The sequence below is a fragment of the Stylophora pistillata genome, chromosome 4, assembly GCF_964205215.1.
Source record: "Stylophora pistillata chromosome 4, jaStyPist1.2, whole genome shotgun sequence".
Classification (NCBI taxonomy): Eukaryota; Metazoa; Cnidaria; class Anthozoa; order Scleractinia; family Pocilloporidae; genus Stylophora; species Stylophora pistillata.
In genome coordinates this window covers 2,490,100-2,511,484 of record NC_142522.1, presented here as the reverse complement: position 1 = coordinate 2,511,484, position 21,385 = coordinate 2,490,100, and the positions used below count along the sequence as shown (strand labels likewise).

The window sequence follows — 21,385 nt, the reverse complement described above, 5'->3', positions numbered from 1 at the left end:
CACATTTTTGGGGGACTTAGGTGGCCAGACTGCATCAGCAGTTTACAAACAATCAAAGGGAACTTATTTGAAGATGCCCCCTCCCCCCAACTCCCAGTAAACAGGCCAGACAACATCACAGTTATCTTGTGAGTGGGTTCTTTAATGTCCCCTGCCTAACCAAATTGACTAATTAATAGATGCAGGAGACTGGACCTACGGTTTATTCGTCCTTATCCAAGAACACTAGAATGTCTATTCATTTCTTGATATTATAGAAAGGTAGTGCATTCTCCTCAGTTATTTTAAGACCTGAAGTGTTGGTCCAGCCAGGGCTCAAACCATCGACCTTGACCTCCCGCACAATGGTCCAGCACTCTGACCAATTGAGCTAACCGGGAGGCGGGGGGGATGTTGGGAGAAACTCAATGTTTAACAATTAACATCATTTCCTTTAATCATTCTCATGACCTTAGCGTGTGATTGAGGGGTGATGTTGGGAGAAACTCGATGCTAGTCACTCATAAGAGTTAAGGGTTTAAATGCAGAACATCTGTGATACAATAAAGCCTTGCCTCACATTCTTGAACAGAATTCAGATAGTGTAAGAACACAACACTTCAAGTTCACTGTAAGTTTTTAATCTTTTAAATACTCCTTTTTAATTTACATTGTATTTCCTAACATTTTCAAATCTACCATTATCGAATATCTCCTTTTCCGAGGATTCAACTAAATTATTTACACTCAAACTCATATGTTAAAATCCATTGAATCCATTTTCTGCATTTCTGTATGTTGTTTTTTTTTTAATAGAAATTACACAATTTTGGTTTAACCAACATAACAATTATATAAAATGCTATGTAATGAGTAATTCCCAAACCCACGCTGATCTCCAGTAACTTGATATCAAGAAAATCCCTAACTTCTTCAAACTACATTTTTTCAAAAGATTCACCCTTAAAACTCCAGCAGCTTCGCTGCTTTAGATGAGAGATGACAATGCCTGCACTGTCAAGGCTCATTTTAAATGTTTCTTTGTACTTTTACTTGTTATCACAGAATGGTTGAAAGATTTCAATTGTGCTTTTTAAATAAATCTGGTGAAAATAATATTTACAACTTCTTTAAGGCTTTGCCTCACTCACTTCAAATCACTATCGTTCAAAAATGAATATAATGTACAAATTATTTTCAGTATCTACCTTTTCATCATCAGTCAGATGTACTAAATACAGAATACTTCTTGTTTATCTAAATACTTTTTATAAAACTTATGGAAATAAATACACTGCTCATAAAACTAGCGGATGATAAATAACCAATTTGAACATGCTTTTAAAATAGCACCTAAATTTCACATCCATTTCAAGTTGGTTGCATTTTGGAACTCAGGCAACTTGTATACAGGCTGTTTGTAAGTTTAGGAGAGGGTAGCTGGTGTTTCAGATTTGCAGATTATTCATGTAGACAAAGATGTTTAGTGGAAGCACTCTACATCTGGGTTCTGGAATCAAGGTTTAAGAGAGCCCTTTTCTCAAATTTGTACACACACGTTGTTCTCCAGTAAAGTGCAATTTCTACTCATATGAGCCTCAAGATCATCCTCCAACATTTTAAGTGTTTGCCGCACCTATGTGAAATGAAAAATTTCTTTGGTCAATAAACTAAGCCCAATGGATAGTGCGCTGGACTTTTGTGCAGGAGGTCGAGGGTTCGAGCTCCGGCCGGACCAACACTCAAGGTTTTAAAATAATTGAGAAGAATTTGCTACCTTTCTATAACATCAAGAAATGGTTAGATATTCTAGTCTTCTCGGATAGGGACGAATAAATGGAGGTCCCGTCTCTTGCAGGGTTGGGGTAGGAGATGTTAATTTCCCACACACGAGATTACTGTGTGATGGATGTCCTCCCCTGGGGCGGGATGGGTGGGAAGGTGAGGGCCATATGTTAGAAAACTTTGTAAGTTAATATGTTACCCTCGTTAAATAAAGATGTATGAATTGATAATCAAATTAAGATTTTATCAAGGCCCTAAGCATAAATCTTGCAAAATAATCTAAAATGATAAAAATATTCACCAGAAATAAAATTGAAGTCAACAATAAATAGGTACATTCAACAATATCACATAACAATTGCAAATGATTAACTCAATTTAACAACAGACCCTGATAACTACATAATAAATAAGAGGCTCTGGTATAATAGTAGTACAAAAATAGTAATAATAATATTGCAACAAGCTACTTGGAAGTCAAACACAAGTCACCAAATTAGCAACTTTTAAATTGCCAATTTTTTTTCTTGCCATTGTAACCAAACCAATTGCAGCTATATATATAGATGAGCCTTTTATATTTACATCGGGTCATAACAACTTAGACTTACAGGTCTTTTATTTCTAAATTGAACAAGTGGCATACCTGTGTGATTGCATTTAAATTGGCTGCTACAATTGTTTTAAACCTGTGAAACAAAATGCAAAATTATTCCATGCATATCAATTACATATTAATTACTTTGTAGTTGTAATGACTTGAGTTTGAAACTGCTTACAAGTACATCTGGCCTTTTAAAAATGGAAAGTTTAATTTTGAAATGAATTAAGTTCAATGAAACATTAGAGTCACATTTTTTCCCACAGTTGCTGAAGGTTATACCCATGAGCTTTCAAATAGTGTGAGGCATGGCCCAGGGGTATGATAAACATTTTAATCCAAGAAAAGTAAAAAATATCCTTACCTAACTACTTCTGCATCAAAAACTTCCTGACGAAGTTTCCACAATTGATACATGGACTTTTGTCTGAAAATAACAATTACCATCAAGATGATTATCAATAAGAAGAAATGATAAATATCAGAAATCATGTGAAAAATAAAAATACCAGTAACATTGTTATCTGTTTGACTTTACTCTGTGATTGATCCAGAAAACTTCCACTTCCCTCTCAACTAATAACATACAAAACTATAAAACTTTGGTAATTGCATTTTAGTCATTTAGTCAACCCTGATGATGGTAAACAGCCAAAAACGTTTGGTTTAAACATTTTTATTAATAATTTTTTCCTAATCTTTTAGCCTCGTATATAGAATACACATTTTAGTCATTTGCGCAAGCACTTGATGAAGTTTCTTGTTTTTACTATGAGTTCTGATTGGCTCCCTGTAAATTTTCATTCCCTTTGAATGGCTGCTGTGATCACTTGATTTTAGAACACACAAACCAAATGCTCTATTACTTGAAAACTAGTTGTACTTATTTGTTTATAATTTATGCATATTAAGGAATGTATTCTAGGTAAATAAAAAAAAATATTACCTTTAGCTTAATTTATTTAATACAAAAAAACTGATTAAAAACCTCAATGAAATAAATGCAACTTACAGAAGAATTTTTTCCGGAGGATAAGATAATTGTGCCATGATTTTAGGTTCCAATATGGAAATACGTTGGAGCAGAAATAAACTGCACATTAATAAACAAGTTATTCTGAAACAAAAATGAAAATATTTCTCATCATTCATTGCACATGCAAGTCTTATAGACAATAAAACATGTAAAACAAACAAACATTATCTGTCATTTACATCATCACTGACATTATTATCATTGCCACTACCCTTAATAATCACGACCTTTGCTAATTAAAAGAAACTTTGATAAGAGCTGATTAAGTCAAACGAGTTTGATAAAAACTCGTTATACTTACAGAAAACAAGTAGTTATGTAAAAGAGCTGTTCCCTTGTAAGTCTGCAAAGAAAAAACATGTACAGTGTACATAAGTGATGCTACTTCCTGGTAAAAACATTCAATTATAACATAACCAAACTAAAGCGCACACTCTGATTGGTCAATTTAGTGTCCCCCCATTTGCCCATGGGTGTACGCTGCTGACGTGAGCAAATGCAATGACTATTTTTCTGCGCGCGCTTGTTTTTTCTGGTCACGTAAGATTTGTTAAATAAAAGGGAACTCTTTAGCTACAATGTATCAATGTTATGTTATAAAATAAATGGTAAACACCACAGCGTACACTATTGAGTTATGGATGCACTTGGGAGGTTTGCTAAGCACTCAAGAAGTTAGAGTTGCTCTCGGCTATCACCTTGAATGACTCTTACGCTTCTTTCATGCTTAGCAACCTCCCGCATGCATCCATAACTCAATAGTGTACGCTGTGGTGTTTACCATTTGTTAAGTGTTAGAAGGTTTAATAACGGTCAAGTATAATCTCCATGTTTAGTAATAAACTCAATGACATCAACTTCAGTTATTTCTTACTGCTGGTCGATAAAATATTTCATTTCTTTCAACTTAAAATATCTAAAATTCCGATCATTTTATCTTTAACTCAAATTTTCAGAACATGTAATTGATTTGTATCAATTACATACTTCTAAAAGGCAAAAGAAAACTGTCACAAACTTTACATTGTAACTTTTAACCAATATACCAGTACACTCAGAAAAGAAGATTCACGAGTCCCTTAAAAACTGTAATGGCCATTCACCCACCTTCTTACTAAACGAAGGCTGACTTGGAAGTATGAATACATGGTTTCAGCTATTGAAGCCAAAAACATTGCAGCACCAGCTGAAACGATAAACAAACTACAATAAATACATACACCATAAATGATAAAGAAAAAAAGGTAAATTACAAACAAACAACACAATAAAATACCACTAACAGAGAGTTACAGTGGTGATAATTAACAAACATTGCAAATGAACATGATTCTTCCTGCAGTATAATTAAGCTGTGATTACCTAGCTATGAATTGAAATTTTCATACTACAAATTACACAAACTATGTCTTAAAAGAGATTCTACGTCTCAATTAGAAGTTCCTGTCAGGGTTACATTTCATCAACTATTATTCAATAATTTATTGATAATTAATATGCACACAATTACTGCAACTCTTACCACAACCAGTAATTTTTGCAGAGTCTACACATCTAGAAATTGAGCTTTTTTCACCCAAGTGTGAAACATGACCACTCCTTTTACTTATCACACTGTGTCCTTCCTCATCCACATCTTTAATTCTTGATAAATTTTCAGAGGAGGCTTTTCTAGCTTGTTCGCATTTTTCGCAATGACCAGCATTTTCTCCGTGTTCTCCAGCACTGCACTCATGGTCTTTATCCACATCTTAAATGAAATAATTCATATGACCCACAAAAAAATTACACAACTCAAAAATATTTTTAAAGAGTTAAAATTGATTTACTCCTTAAAGTGCACCTACACCCAAAAAATTTTTTTCGCTTAACGAAGTAAGCTTATTTTTTTGAGTATTTCTGCGCAAAAATTTTTTTATTTGCTCAAATCTTCAATTTTCTATGCCCAGTCAAAATACGGAAAATCGGCCGCCATCTTGCCCCACGACCGACTTTAAAGAGGAATGGCTCTAGTGGGTAATGTGACGTCAAATCGAGAACACGAAAGTCTGCTTTTCACACATTTTCACTTGTTTGGGAAGGTTGTAGTCGATAATTGTCCGAAAATATGCCGACTAAGTGTGTTGTAGAAGGATGTAGCAACGTGCGAAATTTGCAAGAGGGTATCGCGCTCCATACAATCTTCATACAACACACCTAGTCGGCATATTTCGGACGATATCGACGACGATCTTCCCAAACAAGTGAAAATGTGTGAGATGCAGACTTTCCTGTTCTCAATTTGACATCACATTACCCGCTAGAGCCATTCTTCTTTAAACTCGGTCGTGGGGCAAGATGGCGGCCGATTTTCCGTATTTTGACTGGGCATAGAAAATTGAAGATTTGAGCAAATAAAAAAATTTTTGCGCAGAAATACTCAAAAAAATAAGCTTACTTCGTTAAGCGAAAAAAATTTTTTGGGTGTAGGTGCACTTTAACTCCCAAAGTCTGAATGTTACTTTTCAACACATTTCCTGACTTGTAAATTAGTTACAATAATTCATTATAATTTGGTGTTAGATCAGGATAATAACTTCTACCAGATAAGTTTGAGTATTCTCTTTACCTGTTTGCTCAACAATGTATGAATATTATAGGGAGAAGTTACATGTTTATCACTTTTGGGAGTTAAAAGGATCAATATATCAAAAACAAGTTTCATGTCATCCTACATTGCTGATTGTCTGGGAGAAAACGAAGCTGAAGTTTAGAAATATTTTTAAATTATTATTTAATTAATAACTGCTAATTAAAAGTTTCCTCACATTGAATAAAAAATCCCTCTTATATTAATTGTGCTTAGTACTTGTACTTTTAAGTAGTACAACAGTCATTAGATGATGTTGGTTGGTTATGTACGTCAGAAGTGATTTCACAAAGTGGTGACATCTATCTACATACCATTATTTTCCTCTGCATTCTGTTCTTCATCTTCATCTTCCCACACATCTTTATCTTCTGTGGGAAAACCAGCTTCGGTTTTCTGGGTGAGAATAAATCACACACGAGCATGCATACTAGGCATAATTATTTAGTTAACATGTATAATACAATAAAATCATTAATGATTCACTGTTGGTGACAACTTTGAGTTATCAATAATTCCTTAAAAATGATAACAATAAAATAGTTGTAATGTTAAAATAATTTCCCTTCTATGGTCCCCTCAAATTAGATTGAAAGCCCAAACTTTTAATGAAAAAATAAAATCACAAACATTTAAGATAACTAAAATGTTCACCTGATTCTCCAATTCCACTCCGTCCATTTTCTAAAGTAAAGAAAACAAATTCACTAAAAATTAAGTACCAGCAGACCATTAACAAATGGTAAACACCACAGCGTACACTATTGAGTTATGGATGCACGCGGGAGGTTGCTTAGCACGAAAGAAGCGTAAGAGAAGCATAAGAGTCGCTTCTTGTTAATCATGAGTCTCCTTTGTTCAAGAACCATTACAAACAACATTCTTCCATCTGGCTATTCAATGGGGTAAAAGGCATCAGGATCAGAGAGAAATAATAATGGCTACATGGCAATGATGGAGCCTTCAAAGTAATAAATAATTACAAATGAGTATTACATGAGTTACCAGTAACCAGCTGAAGGTAGAAAACTGAAATCAGATCAGACCTGGAATAATTTAGAGGGACTTCATCCACTCACCTCATTTTTAGCTTTGACTTCATCCCACACCTGAAGGAGGAGTTTGTAGACAGTTTCTCTGGACAAGAATGATGAAAAGAAGTGCTGCAAAAGGTGGGAAAAGGTTCAGCTGCAAATTAGCATTGTGATTCATACTACAAGCTGAGAGAGTAAAGTGTCTTGCCTAAGAATGCAACACAATGTCCTTGGCCAGGGCTTGAACCCACACCACTAGATCTGGAGTTAAGTGCACTAACCATGAGGCCATGGTTGCCCCTCAAAATAATTAATACTGATGACAAAAACAATTTGCAATGAGCTAACCTTTTCCTCATCAGTGCAGACAAGAATTGCATTAGGTACAACATAAGCTGTTTTCTCTTTAGTTATGGACTGAATTTTTGTACAATCTATTGTTACCTGAAGAATTGAATAAAAAAATAAACACAATGAAAACAATCAAATGAATACATTTCATCTTTCTTTCTTATTTGCCAAAGGCAAAGTGAACATGGCCATTAAAAAAACTCTAAGATAGTTGAGGGACTAATCAGCTGAGCACTTATTGAAAATGTTGTATTTTACACAATGTTAAAAAGTTTAGATAAAATATCACATCATAATTACTATTATCATTCTCTTCGGAGATATAAAAATAAATTATGAGGTCTCCATTTATATTTTCCACTAAGTGCTGCAATGGGTACTTTAATCAGTGAACACAAATGCAAGTCGGTCCCGTCAGGGTGTTTTTCAGATATTGAATAATTCACTCACTGCTAAACAAAACTCTCCAGCTTTTTCTTCATTCAGATATCAAGGGAATATTTTTGTATCAATTAACACCATTCTCCCTTTACTTCATTTATTAATTAAACACTCTATGGTATCATTATAGCATTAAGATATGACATAATATTCAATCAATTAGAGATTGTCCACCACTATGATCAGCAAGGACTAGGCCCCAGTTGTTCAAAGGGTAGATAACACTAATAGAAAAAACACCAAAACAGAATTAAAAATTATATATAAAAGGGAATCAGTGCTGAACAGAGGTTTTAAACCTACTTGTGTCTCCCATCCAAATATGTTTGAATAGAAACAGAACCATCCTTGGGTGATGTAGATTCTTCCTTGCAGTAGAATTTCCCTACTTAGAGCACAGGAAAAATCTAAAAGAGAAATTCATAACTCAAATAAATTACTGCCTCTGGGATTGAATATCACTGAAAACAACAACATTGGAAATAAAAAAAAAGAGAGATAGAAAGAAAAGAGAGAAGCAGTTTACTGATAAGTTGTTACATTGTTCAAAATTAATAATCTGAAAACACTGAACTAATTAACAAATTTAAAAAAAAAACAATTTTGGGGGGTTCAACTGTAAGTACATTTTACACTATTATACACAATGACATAATCAAAATTTCCTCTTAAACAAAGTAATAAAGAATTAACACTCAACAGTTTCTTGAACCAAAAGGAATATTTATCAAACTTTCTTTTTAATCGAAGGTTGACATGTATTTATTCAATGTTAGTTAATTGGTATACTTGCCATTTATAGGGAACTGGTCCATTGGGACACTCTTAAAAAGACGGTGAAATTCTTCATAAGGAGTCCGTGTCGACAGTAAAGACTGCAAGTAAAAACAATTAAACCAAAATGTAAACTGTAAATTGACATGGAACTTTGTCAACAAAATGTAGGTCAAAGTCGAACTGTTGCCAGTTTAGCACAGTCGTGTACCTCTCAAATAGTGACAAATCAACATCTAAATTTGTCAATCCAGTTCAAAAGGTTGTCTTACTGGGTATGATTATTTGGTTAAATGATCATCAAAATATGCCAGTTATTTGTTTGGTTTTATGTTGTTTGCTATTAATATTATAGTGGCCAGGCCATGTTAAAATATTTTATGCTATGTATCATAAAGATTTAGAACATGAAAATAAATAAATATTAAATAAATAAATAAAAAATTAAAAAAAAAAGATTTAGAACATGTTCAGAACTAGTGAAACAACTTTCTGGCTGCGTTTAACCATTCCTTATCATAACAGTCACTTTTTGCCTTGATCACAAGTTCTGTGAGTTTTACAGAGTAAAAATTGAAATTTCACAGTCTTGTTATATAAAATGTAGTGTCACAATAATTTTTTGCCTCATGGTTAGGTAGCAGAACAGCTACTTTACTACAAAAATAACTGCAGCTGCTATTCACCTCATGTGCACACTTTTATGACATGAACTATATATAACATTTAGGCTTTTAATTAAGACATGAACATCAGGTGTTATTTACGAAAACTGATGTCTGTGCAACAATAAATTAAGTTATTGACAGATGAAACTCTGTGTTTACATAGGAATGACAGGTACATCTCTCTCAAAATATTTTGAATACCACAGAGAAACACTGAAGATGTACAGTTTTAATGCTAACTGTGAACTTCAACTCATCACTTTGTGAAGACCTTAAGTTTAGGAAAACTTCATAACTCTATTATCATTAGAACATAATTTTTTTTATTCACACATTAACCTAATCTAGGTTATAGTGCATAACACTGGTCTGCACAAAAATGTAAAATGTATAATATGCATACTGTATGGTAAATGTCTCATCACAGAATTTGTTTAAATAAGCTGACTAGGGCGATACTGCCAAGGATATCAATATCACCAGAAATACATATCAAGTCCACAAATACATCAAAGTCAATCACAAGATCTAAATGCTCCACTAGGTTAAGAAAAATGATATTTATGACTGTTCCTTGTGAATTAATAATTTATACACTACAAGCCATCAGAATTGATTTCCAAACCAAGCATTCTCAAAATGGGCTTCTTGCAATTCTGAGAACATAATGCAGTGCCCATTCTAATGGTATTTTGGACAAGGTACTGAGCCACAAATTAGTAACAAAATTCTGAGGATTGAAATCAAAGTTTTAGCCAATATTTAACAAATAAATAACACTGCTGTATTGGTGTTAAAGAATATTTTGAAAACCATGAGTGTTGTTCTGAGATATTATTAATATTATTTGGTGTGAAGTCAAGCCACCTTTTTGCAATTTTTCCAGAAAATATTGGCTGGATGACTGTGCAGCTAACTAACATCTTATAAATATGTGAGCTCAGGAAACCACGTAGAAATAGGTTGCTATTATTTTGAACTTTTACTATCCTGAAACTCCACGCTGTAGTCTAAGTATGAAGATCCCTATAATAGTAGAAGAGTAGGTCAACCATTTAGGATTTCCTATTGCACTAGTCCACTTCTTCAAGCCTACTTGAGTTTACATAAAAGCTTTACATAAACAGGAAATTTTGATGTCAAGTTACCCATCTGTTCTGTGAATTAGCTCCTTTCCTTCGTGGCTTGCTTGTGACTTGAAAACTATCATCCTTAGATCGGCCAAACACTGTATTCCGCCGCCTTAATCTCCGTTTGCCTGCATTCATGGTATTTTGGGAGAGGGCCTTTGGTATGTCCTCACTTTTAATTGAAATGCACGAGACATTATGCAGACTTGGTTCAAGTGAGGAACAAACCTGGTCAAAATCATTTCTCACATAGATGATTAATTCAAGGCTTAAAATAAACCAAGGTTCAGAAACAGACCACAGAGATGACAGGTTGCTCCTGATTGGCTACAAACAAGTTGCAGGTGAAAGAATACAATTGGTAGTAGCATTTATCCCAAAGTAAATTGTTCTATGTAAAAAAATTAACCCAATTGAGCTCCTGGTGGTTTGAATGAAGACAGCATATATCATAAATGTTTAGAGTTGTCACATGAAACATGAACACAAACACTTTATTCTCCAGGTAAACTATTCCATACAAAATCCAAGAGTTCAACATCTTTAAGCTGGGTAAGAACACACACATCATTTGAACAAAAAAATTCATGAAAATCTATGATAACATCAGATTTAAATTCTTAACTAGGATTACAAAACCAAGAAAGATATTACGATTTTCCACTTCAAATCCCCTTCCTGCCTAATCAATCGGTTTGCCCTGTGCAGAGCATTTTACAGAATTCACACATGCCCAACACATCAAGGACAAGGATCATAAAAATGTAAATTAATTTTTCTTTCATTTTGGACATTATTTGTTTTTTAAAACAAAACCACCTGTCAATTATACCACACTGTGTCCACTTAATAATTTATCACATCCAATAATCTTCTTGGCGAATATCCATAGAGACTTTACACCTTAAAAAGCAATTGTGGTAGAAAATGTGGATGTATGCGCTCCTGTTAAATTTTAATTTTGGATGAAAAAAATTCTTTCTATATTGATTTGCAGTTTTCATATTTTGTGTCATATCCCTAACAAATTATAATTAGGGCTTGAGGACAAAGAGAACTAGGAGTCGATGTTAAAAGAAATTATTCAACTTTTATAAGTAGTCAAAATGTATATGACTCCAACATATAATTAGACAATATATGTAGACAGCTAACTGTGAACATTAAAGCACTTAGCACTTTCAGACTGTGCTCAGAGAGTGACTGGAACATTTGAAAAATAAACAAAACTGCTTTGGAATCCAGGCTGGGTGGAGAGTTCAAATTTACCCAGATTATTTACTGAGTATTAAAGCTATTAATATTTTCATTCATTTTATCAGAAACAAGTTACTTAGTATATCTAACTTCCACATTTATATCATAGAATATGACATATAACCTTGCAGGTCATTTAAAATAAAAATAAAAAAAAATTGAGGATTTTGAAGGGACTTTCACAAGGAATCCTTCTTTATTTCTCATTCTGTCAATATAAGTAAGCTTAAGATCCCTCTTTCATCACACATTAACATCTTCACATTTGCACTTGCTCTGTGCAAATGACCTTCATTACTGAAATTAGGTACTTTCAATGTACTGTCATTTATGATAATTTTGGGTCCTAAAGAAATAGCAATGAATTATGAACAACCTCCTAGAGACTTTCAATGATGACTTTTCATAAGATAAAAAAAATAAACAAAATGGATCTTGAACGGATTTGCCATTTACAGAGCATGAAGTTTCTATGCTAAGTGGTGATTGTTCTAGCAAGTAATGAGTACATCATTTTCAGCTGAAGAACCACCCAAAAACTCCTTCTAAGACATTGCATTGTAATCCTTAAATATCTTTGTAGCATTCTGAAAAGAAATTCAGGAACCTAGTGATCTTTACAGACATGCACCCTTTGGATCTCTGTAGAGACATTTTCGGCAGATTTTTTTAATCTTTTTTCAAAGACTCATGAATTGTAATAACTCATTTTTGGGTAGAAACTTCAAGGACTCTTCCAGACCTTTAGACTTCTATGACTTTTAATTTTCAAACACAAATTTTGACACAAGGTCATGTGTCAGCAAGTAGCATGGCCTAAGTAGCAAACGTCTCTCAAGGGTTTTCCAAAATTTAAAATTCTCTGGTCTCAGAGCTTTTGTCGTGACTTATTTCAATTCAGCAATTTTCCTTATTAATTTAATTCTCAAACAAGTGCAAGCAAATAATGTTGCTTCTTGAAAATTAAAGGAAACAAATTCCAGACTTACTGTATATCCCAGTAAAATCTTTTTTTAAGACAACCTGAATACTCTTTATTTCCCATGGTCTTAAAATAGTTATTTACAAGTAATTTTCCAAGTCTCAGTACATTTTTTCACGACTCTACAGAACTGAAGTATACTATACTGTTTACAAACAGGTTATTTACAAAAACACCACACTGCACAGAAAAACAAGTTAACTTTCTAAGTGATAAATGAAGAAATGACATAAAAATTTTGACTCACACTCTTAAAACACATTATCATGAATTAAATGTTCAATATTCATGAAGATTTAATGTTTAGTTATCTTTCGAGCTAATTACAAAAATTAGTAACAGTACTATATATGTATGATGCACGATCCTTGCAGTAGATAGCGCTATTTATGCAATAGCGAAAATCAGACCTGAAAAAAATCAGGTCTGTACGGGACTCGAACTACTGGCCCCTGCGATACTACTGCAGCGCTCTACCAATTGAGCTAACAAGCCAACTGGGAGCAGGCCGTTAATTTGATTCGTAATAAACCCGTGAAAGTGATAAATGAGATACAATGACTATATGAAGTTCATATATTTTGAACTGCAGTATTAGATACGTATGATGCACGATCCTCGCAGTAGATAGCGCTATTTATGCAATAGCGAAAATCAGACCTGAAAAAAATCAGGCCTGTACGGGACTCGAACCACTGACCTCTGCGATACTAGTGCAGTGCTCTACAAATTGAGCTAACAAGCCAACTGGGAGCAGGCCGTTAAGTTGACTATATGAACTTCATATAGTCATTGTATCTCATTTATCACTTTGACGGGTTTATTACGAATCAACTTAACGGCCTGCTCCCAGTTGGCTTGTTAGCTCAATTGGTAGAGCGCTGCACTAGTATCGCAGAGGTCAGTGGTTCGAGTCCCGTACAGGCCTGATTTTTTTCAGGTCTGATTTTCGCTATTGCATAAATAGTGCTATCTACTGCCAGGATCGTGCATCATACGTATCTAATACTGCAGTTCAAAACATATGAACTTCATATAGTCATTGTATCTCAGTACTATATATGCAAGCTCACCTTGATAAAGTTTGGTGTCCTATCTGATTTGAGAATTTGTGACTGTGTAAAAAGGAAACAAAACCAAAGCAAAGCTTATTATTCAAAATCTAGTCAAATAATGTTACAGTTTCTAACCACATAAATAATTTGCTTTACTTGGTTGATAAAAAACAAGACTTCTCTATAAAGCTTATGTGGATTTTACAGTTAAGCATGGAAGACTTCTTGACAGAGATTTCTTTAGCCTGATGCTGTCAACAGTCAATCAACATCTTTTTTTTTTTAACAACATACCATGTTCTCATAAATATAAATTTACTAAGCTGGTGCTGTGAAATGGGGTTTGTGGCTAAGATCCTAAATGGATTCTTGCAGATGCTTTATATGAGTTTTTTTTTTCTCAAAATGAAAATGTACATTATTTTCTAAAATTAACCATTCTTTTCTATACCCAGGGAAGTTAGGACAGTAAAGTTCAATACACTCCTACCTAAGTGCTTTATTTTTGTCCCCCTCTTGAAAGAACAGTAGAATTAGTTCTTTTGAAACAATTACCTATGATTACTCTACAGCCCTCTCCCATAGAAAAGGTGATCTTTGACCCTTTCAAAATCAAGATCTATATTTAATAATACTCCTTTCTGTCTGCCATACAATTCTAATGATGTTGGGTTGGGGAATTTGGTATTGGATCCACTAATAATCATCTAATTGACATTCTTTGTTATTCTCCTCACTCGTCTGCTTGATATTGTATTGATATTGTAAGGAGAAATTCTGTCTTGGTCACTCATGTGAGTTAGAGGGTTATTAAGTTAATGATATTAAACCTCGTCAAAATAAAACACTCCTACTTCCTTAATAAGCAACACAAGTAGATAAAATTATACCAGGCTTAAGTTTCCTAGAACCCTTTCAAATTAGTAAAAGAAGAGAAAGACTTAATATGATCTCTCCCAAGTGAATCAACTCTGGCTGATTTCCCTCAAATGTTAGAATCATTGCTGACTACTAACTAAAAGCTTTGTCAGAGAATTAAAAAATTGCCAGGCCAGACTCTTTAATTCTTTGTGTGTTTTGTATCCTTGAGTAATAAAAAGTTTATTGATCTAAAAACAATGACAGCTTAATGAAAGAATTTGCCAAAAATTTAAAAAGATTATTCAAATTAGAATGGCTAGTTCATAATATTGCACCCTACTGGGCAATATGACATAACTGAGTTTCAAGATTTTGCAGAATTCACGACGTCCCAATTTTCTCTCAGCTCAAACAGACAAAAGCATTCGAAACGATTTTTGAACAAACAAAGGCTAGCCCAAATGTAAAACTTCTCCAGCTGTATTCAAGTTGTTGCACGTTAGACAATTAAATGCCGCCACCTCCCACAAAACTAATTAAAAGTAGTTAAAGCGTGCATGTATGCGCATACCGGCCTAACAACGCAGGCCGAGGATACAATAGATTGTGGCTCCAGTACAGTGTACCTGTCTCCAAAGAAAATATTACGAAAGGGTGAAATATGTCACAATTAACTTGTTTAACCTAGGGCTAATAACAAGCACCAAGGTCCCTCAAACGGCTCCTTGGAAGGTTGTGCCACAATGAACATCTTTTGGGCCCAAAACAAAGTTCCTTGTAACTACGCAAACAACCTCTGACACTGAAATTACTTCGATATTGGTCCATTTCCCGACAAAAAGCTGATATGTTTAAACGCTAGTTATATTTCCAGCGCATGCCAAGTAGTCTGAGCTTTAAAGTGAGCTTTAATATCATTATGATCGTTTGTTATAATTGTCAATACTTGTTCAACCTGCAGTTGCGTTCCCATACAAGAAATTGCTCATCGATGCATGTACAGAGGCCTACCTTCTCACCTGAGGATGAATTAAACCTCACCATATCTTGAAAAATCAATGGCACATATTGCACTTTTCGAGTTAAACTTTTCAAGCGCTTTGATCTCTCAAAAAAGTTGACCTTTCCTCTCGTCACAACTAGACGATCGCTTTCGACCTCCATTCATCGAAAACGTAACTAGGCACTACTCACGCTATTAATGTGTATCGTAAACAAGAAACCCGCAAATTCCTGGGAATCGATCGACCGCAACCGAAAGAAAATTTTAGAGAAAAGAATTCCATGACTTAATAACCATTGCAGACGCATTCTGTCAAGATTGAGAAAGAATTCTGACAAAAAGCGTCGCGTATTTATTGGCCTCCGATCGAATGATTTTGCGTGACATCACATCAGCTGATTTGGTCCACGATCACTCCACCTGTACGTTCACTTCCGGTTTACTGAACATGAAGCGCGCGCTTTGTATAAAATAACGTTGTTTCACTTGCCTGTGATAGTGAAATGGAGGAAACGTAAACGTCTGATGGTAATTTCTCGCTGAGAAGAGGAAAAGCGAAAGAAAGGAACATCATTAAGGCAGATTAGCGACTATACGGAACAAAAAAACCGATGCGTCACTCCCCCCCCGACTTACCCGGAATAAATCAATACGCTCTGAAACGTGCATGGAATCGAAAATGGTTGACATAAAATTTTTTGTTCTTATCTACGCTAAAATAGCTTGAGATAAACTTTCAATACTAACTTTGCGTTCTCAGATCTGACTGTTTCGAAGGCAAAAATGACCGCTTAACATAATAAACAGAAAACCAGTACCCCTTGTTACAGCGATGCGCTTAGCTTTTGATGGAGAGTCACCCAGTAGTGCAAGTAAAAACTTTAACAAACACAATGAAACCAAACCTTTTGAGTCTTCCTCGGTAGTCTACCTCAGGAATATCACCATTGACCTCATCTGCAAATCTGAAAAATTAAAGATTCTTCTCTGTATGACAAGAAATCGCTAGGTCACGAATCGCTCTCCCAAGTACTTACGTTTCGAATTCATTGAAACTCATCGAACTCGCAGAATCGTTTGTTTCAGCTCCGGCGTTGGAAGTAGTATCCATTGAGCCACAGCTTTTCGGACTAGTCTTTGTTATAACTTCTTTTCCTAGAAATTAAGCAATAAGAGTAAACAATCCTAACCCTGAACTTTCCAAACTAATCCCGGGAATGTCTCGCTAAATTGTCACATGCAGGTAACGTAAGTTCAACCTTACTTTTAGTTTTCGCAATTTTTCTCCTTTGTTTAAGGATGGGAATAGGCTTTTTGCCATGAAAAAGTTTCACATGCACTAAAGAAAGCTTCATTGCGCTACCTATGGCAAGAATATTGAGTACGCAAATGAAATAATGGAAAAATTCCTACTCCTGAGCACGCACTTGATTAATAATTGACTAACGTGGATGTTATCACGCTCGTCCAAGTGATTCATGATTTCAGTATTTCGCGGAAAAGCGGAAGTCTAAATACACATGACGTACTTCCTGACAACAAGTCGTTCATACATTATCAAGATACTGACCCTCCAACGGAAACATTGGTCGACAAGATTCAGGTCAAGTCTCTAGAGAAATGCAAATTATCCGCTTTCTAAATCACCCGCAGAGTTTCTTCGCACAACTTTGATGTCTGTTTGATTTTATATCCTCGCTTTGGCTTATAAAGTACTAAAACATTCCATGAAAAATTAGCAAATGATCTCCGATAATATATAGCATAATGAAATACGATTATCTGGAGAGACTTTAAAAGGCTATTTATGACACAGCGGTCGTATGCTACGTGTCGATTGCGAATGACAATTTTGTTGTTACAAAAACGATCTCGGTGTTTTTCATGTTATACTCCTTGATTTTAGGCAATCGGTAGCTACTTTAACAATATCTACCTCATTGTACGGAAATTTCAAATACAGTTAAGGCTTAAGTATCAGAACAGGCGACAACATCTCAAATCGGGAGGTTTAACACCTCGGACTTATTCATAACTGCTTTCCCTCAGCTTTAAAACTAGACCTCCATTTGTAAACAACAAAAGAAACCGACGTACCGTGGCGATTCCAATCTCTGTGACTGAACAAGTTCAGAGTACAATTGCTAACCAAAAAAAATAATAACGACCGATCACAATCCGATATGGGCGACGATGAAGGAAAAAGTTACTTCATTTCGAATACAGGCTCTTCCCTGATTGGACAATTTTGACAAAGTAGCTCACAAATGTTGCCGCGTGAAAAGAACAGGTGGAACGATACAAATTGGCAAGGTAAACACAACATTTTCCGCGTTCTAATTATAACCGCTGCTGAGTATTACAAAGATTTAGGTCGAAGTCATACCAGCTGAGTTTGGTTTTGATCGTAGGTTAGTTTGATCCGAGAATTCTAAAAAAGAAAATTCTTTTAATTACGACAATTTACTCCAAGTCTGTTCACCTACTTTGACACTTGAATTTGACAACTGATGGATATAAAGCCGTTCATCTTATAGTTTGACAGGTACTAGGCTCATGGTCGACGTTTTCAAGGTTAGGAGTATCTTGAAGCCAATAGACAAGAATCAATAACATTTCATATCTATATAAAATCGTTACTCAGGTAAAAAGCTTTCCAAATAAGAAAAAAGTTATAAACGTTGAAATTTTAAAACATTTTCTGACTATTTTTGGGACTTTCTGCCAGTGTAAATATTTTGTGTAGTTATGGTCATGAACCCACCTAGTTGCAACTCCTTATTTAGACTAATATTTCGGTCATCAAGCACTCCTCCCCATTTCAGCTACACTACCCAACAGACACTAATATATTGAACCATTAGGTTTATTTTGCATTTTTCGGCTGAGCACCAGCGTACAATAATGAAGAAACACATATAAAAAACCATTGCATTCTCAATAATCCTCATCACAGCACGCAACAAAAAGACATACTGAGAGCTTAGCAACCACTAACAAACATCGTGGTTAGAATGGCGGCCAGAAAAAACTAGCTGCCATAAAAAAACTCTGTAGGGAAAAAGAGACAGGAAATCTGGGTAGTAACCAGGCCCAAGCTCGTGTAACCTTCCTACTAGGCTATATGCATACTTACAAAAAAATAAATAAATAAACTTAGCAATAACTGAGATGGTGTTGGCCTAGAATGATTGCCCATGTGCAATCACAAGCTTTAATACTCATATCACTAGACCCATAATGCATCTATACTCAAGGGCCCAGGCCCTTGCCCTGTTGCTCTCGTGCTGCAGAAATATTTAATTTCTAGCTTATTTGTTATGGGGCGCCAAATGTATTTTTATTATTTAGAGTGGTTATTTGTATATAACCAAAACAAGTATGGTTATATATAAATAACCACATTGCAGTTTGGCTATTTATAAATAACCAAAACAAGACATTGGTTATTTAGCAAATAACCAAAACATGAATGTGGTTATTTGCTAAATAACCAAAATTGCAAAGTGGTTATTTGCTAAATAACCAAAACTGAAAATTGGTTATTTGCTAAATAACCAAAACTGAAAATTGGTTATTTGCTAAATAACCAAAACTGAAAATTGGTTATTTGTAAATAACCAAAACTAAAAATTGGTTATGTGCTAAATAACCAAAACCGGAAATTGGTTATTTGTAAATAACCAAAACTGAAATTTGGTTACTTGCTAAATAACCAAAATCATGGAAAATTGGTTATTTACCTAATTTGGTATGGAGACGTAACAACCACGTGGCCTGTTTTCCCGCTCATTTCCCGCTCATTTGCTACAATGAGTTAACCGCCTCCCGGTTAGCTCAATGGATAGAGCACTGGACTGTTGTGTGGGAGGTCGAGGGTTCCAGCCCCGGCCGGACCAACACTCTACATCGATCTCTCTCAACCTGGCTTCCAACAATGATGTGGTGGCAAGAATTTCTGCTGCAGTGTGCAATGCACTTAGAAATTGTACGCAACAGGTACATCTCAAGGCAGATAGCTGGTGGTGTGTTGTCTTGCGAAATGTTGAAATGTCTTGTTGTTGTTGTTATTGCCTAGTTCAAAAATAAAAAGAAGTCCAAATTTCCTATTTACAAGTCTCAAGAGACCACAACACAAGAACAAGAGTTTTTTCTTTGTCTGCAGCAGTCCAGGGTGTGCCAAATATAAATTACAGGTACAATCTAGCATCAAACTCCCTCAAACTCATTGTTCACTATTCTGAAAGGATAGTAAATATTTCAGAAGACTTCCCTCTATTTTTGAACTAGGAAATAACAACGACAAGACATTTGGTTGCAAAAATTTTATGCAAAAGTGCAGATATAAACAAGATGCTGATTAAAATTCAAGATAGGTGTCACTTTTTCTTGTTAGCGAGAGTCAAGTGTAAATACTCCTTCGGGAGTAAAGCCCTATCACCTCGGTTGAGTGGGTCTTTGGTGCAATTAATCTCTTGAATTTTCATCAGCGCCTTGTTTATATTTGCACTTTTGCATAAAATGTTTTTGCTCACTTCCCTTGTGATTGTGACCGAAATTTCAGGAACATTTTCATTGTTTATAATTTCAGAAACATTTTTAACCACCAGTGCAACTTAATTTGTACTTTCAATTAATTTTAAAAGTACAAAGTTGTAACACAAGTACAAACTACAATTTTGTCAGTCTTGATTTATTGTGATGCATTTTTCATGTTAACTGTTAATAAGTAGTAAAATGAATTATTATGTGTATTGGTGTTCGAAGCACTACTAAAATTTTCAGAGACTAAAAATTGCACTTCCCCTAGAGACTTCCCCTACAGACTTCCCTTTCATGACCTGACAAGGAAAATTATTGCACTCAAAAACCAATATCGCATGAATCACAAAACAATGAGTACGATATCTGTTTTACAAGTGCAATTTAATATGGAATTCACAAAATCTACATATGACTGAAATAACCTATAAAAAAGCTGAGACACTGCAAGGGCTCTGATTGGTCAAAAAGCCAATCGTCTACTTCACACCGGTAAACCTATAAGCATTTTGTAAAAGCAGTAGACTACACTCTCTATCGATTTACCAGCGTAATAACTTTACTCACGCAAAAAGTTTGTAATGACAAGTATCGAACTTGTGATTAATTCACAGACTTTTCTCATGTTCTCATTTCAAGTGGGTTATTACACCCGCAAACTGAAAAAATGCGTAGCCTGTTGCAAAGGCTGCCTGTATCTTATGTGCACTGGACCCAGTCAGGTTAATTTTACCATTGGTCATTTTGTATACTTGGTATTCTCTGTAATATAGCTCTTACTATTATATATACAAGGCTAAAAGATTAAGAAAAAATTATTAAAATGTTTAAACCAAACGTTTTCGGCTGTTTGCTATCATCAGGGTTGGTGATGGCAAACAGCCGAAAACGTTTGGTTTAAACATTATAATAATTTTTTATAAATATTTTAGCCTTGTATATATAATATCTTTTATTAAGCGAACATTATGGACATCATAGCTTTTACTCTCTCTTTAAATCATATAGAAAGTAAGGGAAACTTTTTCGTTTTCTAGTGGTGTTTACCTGTCATTCGTCAATTACTATTCCATCAGACCATCTTGATCATATTGTTCTCCCAATAAGAGCTAGATGGATTGTGCTGAAGAATTTCTGTCCCTGTAAAATACTTCTAATTATGTCATAAAAGGTAAAAGAAAAAGTAAGGAAATTGAGCTATCGAAAAGAAACCGTTCCTTGTTCCCTCAGAGCAATCTCCGCTGACACCAAAACTCG

General features: G+C 34.7%; 1 protein-coding gene across 6 annotated transcripts; it reads right to left on the bottom strand.

Moving 5' to 3' along the window:
* Positions 1-598: 598 nt before the first annotated feature.
* On the bottom strand, positions 599-21,329 carry LOC111321691 (uncharacterized). Of its 6 annotated transcripts, XM_088757180.1 has the most exons (19): positions 21,176-21,329; positions 19,330-19,660; positions 16,624-16,741; positions 16,492-16,551; positions 16,077-16,125; positions 13,741-13,782; positions 8,650-8,731; positions 8,160-8,263; positions 7,413-7,508; positions 7,110-7,193; positions 6,685-6,714; positions 6,345-6,426; positions 4,924-5,151; positions 4,509-4,587; positions 3,703-3,744; positions 3,378-3,482; positions 2,730-2,792; positions 2,411-2,453; positions 599-1,615 (listed from the first exon to the last, which is right to left on the bottom strand). In XM_088757180.1, exons 3-19 carry the CDS (start codon positions 16,695-16,697, stop codon positions 1,520-1,522), a joined length of 1,359 nt encoding a protein of 452 aa, XP_088613306.1. In that variant the 5' UTR covers positions 16,698-16,741; positions 19,330-19,660; positions 21,176-21,329; the 3' UTR covers positions 599-1,519. The 6 variants fall into 6 exon arrangements, with proteins under 6 accessions (XP_088613306.1, XP_088613304.1, XP_088613305.1 ...); XM_088757178.1 differs by lacking the exon at positions 19,330-19,660 and having other exon boundaries at positions 21,176-21,321; XM_088757179.1 differs by lacking the exons at positions 19,330-19,660; positions 21,176-21,329 and adding an exon at positions 17,684-17,833.
* Between the last annotated feature and the right edge of the window lie 56 nt (positions 21,330-21,385).